This window comes from Charadrius vociferus, unplaced genomic scaffold (assembly GCF_000708025.1).
Source record: "Charadrius vociferus isolate BGI_N301 unplaced genomic scaffold, ASM70802v2 scaffold509, whole genome shotgun sequence".
NCBI lineage: Eukaryota > Metazoa > Chordata > Aves > Charadriiformes > Charadriidae > Charadrius > Charadrius vociferus.
In genome coordinates this window covers 490,597-498,666 of record NW_009650093.1, presented here as the reverse complement: position 1 = coordinate 498,666, position 8,070 = coordinate 490,597, and the positions used below count along the sequence as shown (strand labels likewise).

Sequence of the window (8,070 nt, the reverse complement as noted above, 5' to 3'; positions counted from 1 at the left end):
ATACGGCTTCTTGCAAAGCAGAGAGTACTGCACAGGGGACTGGAAGAACTTATGGTGCAGAGATCCCACCAGTTGCTCCTCCTTTTGCGAAGGAATCGAAAGAGCGTAGGTATCGCAGCAAACTCCATGCCAGACGGGGTGAGCAGAGCTCGACTCCTCCAATTCAGTGTCACACAGACAAAGGCTCTTGTATTGATTAAAAAACGGGTTTTCAACAGTCTCAGAAAATGTGGACTGCTTTTCCTCCCTGTTTGGGTAAATTCTGCAGAGGAGGAGTACTGCCCTTTCTTAAAATGAAGGTTACAGTGCATTTCCTCTCCCAGCATGATAAATAATTACCCTAAGCAGAACAATATTCTTGCACAACTTAGCTATTTTCAGATCCATCATCATTCCCACCGTTCTATCACCAATATATGAAATGAAAAGCAAATAAGAGGGAAGAGCTGTTATTTAATCATGATATTTTTTTCGTTATAATTTAAAATACTCTCAGCTTTTTGTATAATGGAATTTACTTCTGCTGTTAACACACCCTGTAACTATTTGTCTTTTATTGCTTAACCTCTAATATTTTAGGGATTTTGCCAGTGTTCAGAACATTACACCTTTGCTTTTAAGAGCATTCCTCAGACCCTGATGCATCTGAGATAATGTAACACATTTAGCATTTTTCTCACCTAATAGGAAGGGTTGAAAACATTTGTAAAAGATGTCACAATTTTCCAGAAATAACAAATGCCACAATTACGAACAACATCCAAACTTGCAACTTCTGGCTCTCTCCAAAACAATAATTGGGCTGTTGTAAGAGTACAAATAACTACTTAGAGGAGTAAAGTTCTATCAATGTACGAGTAAATTTTTTGAAGGATGGGATCCTGGAGTCCTGCTCTAGACCTTTTCTTTTTGTTGCTGTGCTATTCCTGTTAACAGCAGCTCTCTGTTGCAATGCGCTTTCCAGAAATATCTATAAGAAAGACTGAGGTGAGGGACAATAAAATATATCTGTAAGCCATGATTAAACCCGTTTTTCTATGGAGTTTGCAGAGCTGGAATAGTAATTAAAGGAGCTCAAATGTCCAAGGGCTATTGAGCTGAACTGTGGACGTGAGGACTAGGAACAGCTTGAACCTAATAAATCTTGGAATCTGATCCTGTCACTGTCCATGGGATATTTTTCATAACTGATATGCGCTGACTCTGGCTCCAATCCCTACGTAAGGCATTATCCATCCTGGCAAAAAATCTCCCAGAAATTAGATCAGGCTCCTCAATCCCGCAAAACCGCCGTGTGGGATAAGCAGGATGCCGTTGCTACTGAACCGCCTGATCCACCGTCCGTTCCCGTTCACGTGCGCCAGATTGAATCGACCCCTAAAGCACAATGAGGTACCCACAGGGTCAGCTTGTAAACACGGAGGAAGACAAAGCCCTGGCCTCCGGGAATGCACAACCCACAATGAATTTGATGGTTACCATAAAAGTATAGGGAACGAACGTTAAAAGACAGCACGGCGGGAAAGAGCATTGGCATTGAAAAAGTAATTTAACTGGGAAGGGCAGAAGAGGGCTTTGTAGGATGGAGAAGGCTGCTCGAAGCACAAGGACTGCAGAAACGCGTTTACAAGCAGAGGCGCGTGCCCAACCACCGCACATCCCTCTGGGTTCACTGTCCTGTCACTTATGTGTCCCATGTGCTCTAGGGGCGGGACATCTGGATTGCCCTCTGCTTTTGAACGGAGAAATCAGCCAAGAAAATGATGTCTTTAAAAGTTCTCTCTCTGCTCCTCGCTTCTCTGGGCTTTGTTTTGATGGAAGAAAACGTCTCGGGGTAAGTGTTTTGGAAGGCTCACAGTGTATTTTGAGCCTTTTCCAGCTCCCCACTGGAGGCAAATGGACTTTTTCCATTGACATCTTGGTAAGTAGGTGAGAACATGAGTCCTGAGGTAGATCTCGGATAATAGAGACAGCCGATGAGCAAATGATAAGAGAGATATCAAACTAAAGCCCTGAGCCTTTGAGCCAGGGCCAGCTTCATGGCTCTGGGTTAGGAGGAACAAGCTGGAAGTCAACCAGGAAGAAAGGTTGGCTGAGAACTAGAAACAAGATGTAATCTTCTCACATGAAAGAGGCTAGGAGGCATCCAGCATCTGGAAGCTTCTGAAAATATGACCAGTTATATAAAGCAGGTATATAACAAAGACTTTCCCTCTTTTTCCCTGACTCCTGCTACAAAATTCCCAACTTAAATCCAAAAGAATCGTTATTAGAGCAGTAGGAGCTGCTGCAATCCCAGCTAATAGCACTAAAAAAGGATCAGCCTTGAAACCCTTTGCTAACTTAGGTAGCCAGTGTCTGTGTCTACGCTGTCAGATCAGCACTGGTCTCAAGGTCCACCCTTGTCTCCTGCCATCCACCCCGACCCTCTCCAGGACAGAGGAGAAGGTTTCCTTGGCCCCAGGTGTGCAACTCACTGAAGGAGGGAGCCTGAGCACACTTGGTGCCTTAGCTCGGAGCCAAAGTCCACGTGAATCGGGCTACGGCAGGGAAAACCGCACTGACTCCAGACTATCGGCATATTTCCTGAGCCCGTCTCCTCCCGAGTCCTCAAATCTGCGCTGCAATTGCGTTAGCAGCCAGCAAAATGGACGAGGAGCACGCTAGCCCCTTCTCCGGCCACCTCCTCACGTTACAACGCAGGAACGGTCACCTGTACCGAGAGAGAGATTAAAAGCGATCACAAAACCTCGCTGACTGCAGGCACCGCGCGGGCCACCGCGTGTAACCCAAGCAAAACCCCGCACGGCACGTGCTCCCTGTCTGCGCGGGACTCACTCTGTCTCTGTGCTCTTACCCCAGCGTAAGCATAAGGACTCCCAGTGCCAGACCAGTGCAAAGACGCTACTCGGAGGCCACCCTGGCAAGCGATTACAGCCGCACGATGGATAACATGCTGAAGAAGAACTTTGTGGAATGGTTGCTAGCCAGACGGGAGAAGAAAAGCGAGTAAGTGTGTAGACTTTCAATGCTCCTACGATCCAAACTTAGAGCTGTCATCAGCCGACTGATGGCTACAGAAGAATGCAGAGCCGAGGATATTTTTCTTGGACCGCAGCAGCGATTCTCTAGGGAGTTTGTTTTCTTTTTTTTTTTTTTTTTTTTTCTTTTATTTTTCTAAGTCCTAGAAATGTTTCTGGTCTGTCGGCACACAGCACAACTATTCCTCTCCCTGTCCAAGACCGCCGCCTTCTCTGGCTGATGGGAGACGGAGTGGGAGGGAGATGGGTTTTGTGGAAAAGCAGCATTTGGGCACCCTCTTGTGGCACCTCAGGCTGATATCGTCCCATTTTGCCTTTCCAGCAACATCATCGAGCCATACAAGCGGGAAGCTGAGCCCCAAGTATCAGCGACGAACGGCCAGAGGTTGGACCTGGGCACCCAGGAGGCCAAAGACTTCTTCGCCTGGCTACTGAAAGCCAAGAAAAACCCGAGGTGAGACGGGCGAATAGAAAGAGAAAATCTGGTTGCAGCGAGGGATGAGGTCCTCGGGTGTTTAGCTTTTGCAGGAATATCAATGGTAACGGCGTCACATAGGAAAACGAGAGAATTTTGGCAAAATGTGAAATTTCCTTTTGAAATCAATCTGCCTCAGGAGGGAGGAAAAGAACGACAACAACAACAACAAAAAAAAGCCTCTCTAATTTTGAAAATTCTCACAAAATGCAGATTTCAAAAATATAGACGATTGGGGTCTCTTTTTTTTTTTTTTTTTTGGTTTTGCAAATGTCAGCACAGCCTCATCAAAACCCAGCGCTTTGATAAGGTCAAAGCACAGACTTTTGACAGGGCTGAAGCGCAACCGCTCCCTAACATCCCAACATCGCCGAAACGGAGAAGTCAACGTGAAGTGCTTTGACCTAATCAAAACAAAGCCCTCTCAAAAGAAAACTCTCCAGTGAAAACCCAGATGAAATTCATACATTTCTGCAAAACATTTTGATTTAATCAAATCAGCCCATGGGGAAGGGGGGGAACGCACTCGCTCACGCTCTCAGCACATTGACCAGTTCATTTTTTATTTTTTTTTTTTTTAAAACAAAAGAAACAAAACAGTTCTTTCCTCGTATCGCTGCTACAAGGTCTTATTATGAAAAGCCCATCATCTCAATGTGAAACCATGCAGGACAGATGCCTGCCTGGCCCAGGAGGAATTTCCCAGTTTGTTTCTGATCTGTCTGAGCATCCCTAGTAAAGGGCACAGATTTTTTTTTTTTTAAAGATATAGCCATCTTTAAATCATCATGATCACGGTAATGATGGCGATACGAGCTCACTCAGCACAGGTACCTCTGGGCAAGGTAACTGAGTCCATATGGAGCGCTCCGGCGCTGCAGCTCATGCCTTCGTTTCCTGAGCCATCTGGCTGAGAGCACACTTGTGTATCGCAGCGCTGCGCCGCTTTGTGCTGTGTCAGCACATCCACAGCCTGTCAATAGCCTGGTTCACCTCCCCCAATCTCAGCTTGTGTCACAAATGTTCAAAAAGCAAATTAGACATGAGTCCAAAGAAAAGAAAAATCTGTTCCTGGGCACTTTCTAAATTTAAAATTGAAAAAAAAAAAAAAAACCAACCCAACCAAAAACCAACAAACCAACAACAAATGAATGAGGGATAAATTTTCTTTCTCTAACACGAAGGGGAATCTACAAAACCTAACAGGTTGCTGCTGCTTAGTCTTAAAATGGTGGCAAGAAGGGAAAAAAGGCACTTACCGCACACAGCCCACATCCTTCAGGCACAATCCTAGTGTCTTCTAACAAAAAAAAAAAAAAAAAAAAAAAAGGAATTTCTAACTACAGGGAGTCATGGGACAGTCACCCAGAACAAGAATCTGGGGGCATTTGTTGTCTTTCACAGCCTTTGCAGGAAAACTGCTTTAGAAACCAGGGTGCGGGGGATGACCCGGGGTGGGGGAAACGAGCACGGCCACGGTTCACAGAGGTGTCTCGGGCCAAGCACTCAGAAAATCAGACACCAAGAATTGCCAGTCATACTGAAAATACAAAATCAAAGAAACGAGGGCTTTGAGGGATCTGAAGAGGTCACTCAGTCTGACCTCTGCTCCCAGGCAGGATCCGCGCGCCCTAAACTGTTCCTGACAGATGTTTGTCTAACCTGGTCTGGGGGAGGGGGGTGGAGGAGGGAAGGGAAACCTTTGATGCTAGAGATTAATCAGCTTGATGAGCTTCATTTTAAAAAAAATAAAAAAATTGTTTTCTAGTGTCTCCCTTAATCTCCTTAATTGCAAATAGAAAATGCAACTTGCAGGCGAAAGTCCTTCTTGGAAACAAAGCCGTTCCTTTGTGAGTTTGGAGCATAGACGCTGCTTCACCCACGCTCTGCCGTTCTTTTGATGCCTGCTGGGTCTAGGAGGAGGTGGGGTGCAGGGGGTCACTGGACCGTTCCTTCCCGTCCCCCAAACCTGACCCACACGCTCACTGCTGGGCAGCCCAAACACACCAAGATCAAGGCACTGCTGCGTGCAAAGAGCTCGCCATGTCAAAAAGAGTTTAAAGCTTTTTTTGTGGGTTTATCTGAGTCAGATATTAGGAGATAAGGAAAATAAAATATCCCTGTGAACTTGAGGGGATTGGGATACGAGGCTCCTACATACTGCACCTGGATCGTGGCCTCTCCTCTGTCTTTATGACATGGTACACTTCTTACAGTTTTACTTCTCTGGAAGGTTCAGAAGGTTTGAAGGATGTTTTGAACCAGGAGTTTCTGACGTGGCTGATGTCGACTGATCTCTGCAGACCAACGTGAGTGGCTGTTCTACCTATTCCTGTAGTTACAAGTATCCCTACAGATCCCTTCCCAGCCCTTGTCCCCAAACATGCTTACTGCAGCGCTCAATCCATGAATTTAGGATTTCATGAGGTAACCACTGAGCGCTTACATGGCACAGCTCAGCTGGATTTGACTGGAGAGTTAAGAGCTCTGCCCAGTTTCCTTCTGCAAAAAGCATCCTCAGACCACTGACACAACAAAGATGGGGGAAGACAAATTTCAAAATATTACTGTCTAGAGAAGGGAGGTTAGTAAATCCTCTTCCCCTTTTTAATGAGAAAAGGTTCATCAGGCCACTTACAGGAAATATTTTTTCTGTGCATTGTACACTGCTATGAAAGGCATTCAGAGAGAAAAACAAGAAACCGGGATGCAAAAGGTGCAGGGGAGGGCCCCGAGGAGGCTCACAGGAATGGGGAGCCCATCCTTTGCTTAGTTGAGGGAAACAAAGGCTGAGAGAGACAAAGTCACCATCTATTAAAAAAACCAAACAAAACAAAAACCCACCAAACAAACAAACAAAAAAAAAACCCCAAACAACGGAGCGAGAAAAGAGCTGTTTATGCTAATGGCAAAAGTTGGCACAAGAACAAAAAGGGATGAACTGGCCCTGAATAAATGTAGGTTAGAAATAAGAGGCAGCTCTGTGCTACAGACAATTCCATGCAGCTTGGTCAGACAATGTGAGCCGAGTGGCCGGCCAGCAGGCCAGGGAAAACAAATAACCGCTGAGCTCACCCTGCAGCCTTTCCCCCACAGAACCACTTATTTGCATCTCTCTCCTCTACCCAGTTGCTGATCTTTCTCAAAACTTGTAGGTACTTACTAGTAGATACTAACTTCAATACAAGTCTTGCTATCAAAATGGATTTGCAAGGCATCAGCGGGGGCTGGAGGGTAGAGGAGGCGATGACTTAAGCCTTGTTTCCTACAGGAACCAAATGAAAATGGGTTAAGTGGGGTACCACAGGAATTTTATGTTTTTTCTCTCCCACTTCTGCTTCGTTAGGACTGTGTAACTCCAGGACCTTCCCAAGGAGCTCCCTCTTCACCCTGTCAAGACGCATGAGAAGGAGGAAGATGTCTTTTATTCACTCTGTTCTGTGCATATTGCCTATTTTGCTAATGCAAGCAATAAAGAGTTTATTCTGAAGCTGAAATAAGATTCAGGCGAGACCTGATTTGGGGATGGGTTATAAAATATTACTAAATTGCTAAAAGAATAAGTGTCCTCCCAAAGAAAGTTCACAACATACCTTGTGAGTGTCAGGGAATTGGCCTACAGCTGACTGAACTGTAACACAGAAAGATCCCGATTGCAGGTTTTTCAGTTTAGGACCTGCCACTGGGTGATGACTTAAAAAATGATGTTGGTGTCAGCTGTGGGTGGTGAAGATCATAGAACGGTTTGGGTTGGAAGGGACCTTAAAGATCATTGAGTTCCAACCCCCTGCCCTGGGCAGGGACACCTCCCACCAGCCCAGGTTGCTCCAAGCCCCGTCCAACCTGGCCTTGAACACCTCCAGGGATGGGGCAGCCACAGCTTCTCGGGGCAACCTGCCCCAGGGGATCACCACCCCCACAGGGAAGAAAAGTAAAGTTCAGCCCGGGCTGCAAAAAAAAACCCCAACCCTGGCCAAGGGCTGGTCCTGCAGACAACCAGCTGGGAGCCACCCTGCCCTTCTGAAGGAGCCCCAAGGAGAGAAGGCTCCGGGGAGACCTGATAGCCCCCTGAAGTATTTCAAGGAAAGATGGGGAGGGGCTTTTTACAAGGACGTGTAGTGATAGGATGAGGGAGAACGGCTTCAAACTGGAAAAGGGGAGATTTAGAATAGGTATTAGGAGGAAATTCTTCCCTGTGAGGGCGGTGATCCCCTGGGGCAGGTTGCCCCGAGAAGCTGTGGCTGCCCCATCCCTGGAGGTGTTCAAGGCCAGGTTGGACGGGGCTTGGAGCAACCTGGGCTGGGAGGAGGTGTCCCTGCCCAGGGCAGGGGGTGGCACTGGATGGTCTTCATGATCCCTTCCAACCCAAACCATTCCACGACTCTATGATTTGTCCCCTCTCCTGCCTCCCCCAACCCGGGGCTCCAGGGGGACACCCCCCACACCCCCTAGAGGTGACCCAACCCCCCAACCAGGGACTTACCTCCCCCTGGGGGGGGTCACCCTTACCCGAAGCGGAGCTCCCCTCACCCCGGGGGACCTGAACCCCCCCCC

At 47.1% G+C, this 8,070-nt stretch overlaps 1 protein-coding gene across 1 annotated transcript in view; it reads left to right on the top strand.

Moving 5' to 3' along the window:
* The first annotated feature begins 1,763 nt into the window (after nt 1-1,763).
* GIP (gastric inhibitory polypeptide) overlaps nt 1,764-8,070 on the top strand; it is a 7,392-nt gene continuing 1,085 nt past the window's right edge. Inside the window, exons 1-5 of the mRNA XM_009892215.1 lie at nt 1,764-1,834; nt 2,863-3,009; nt 3,364-3,495; nt 5,733-5,825; nt 6,672-6,750. Coding sequence (XP_009890517.1) covers nt 1,764-1,834; nt 2,863-3,009; nt 3,364-3,495; nt 5,733-5,825; nt 6,672-6,750 — 522 coding nt within the window. The remainder of the gene's footprint in view (nt 1,835-2,862; nt 3,010-3,363; nt 3,496-5,732; nt 5,826-6,671; nt 6,751-8,070) is intronic.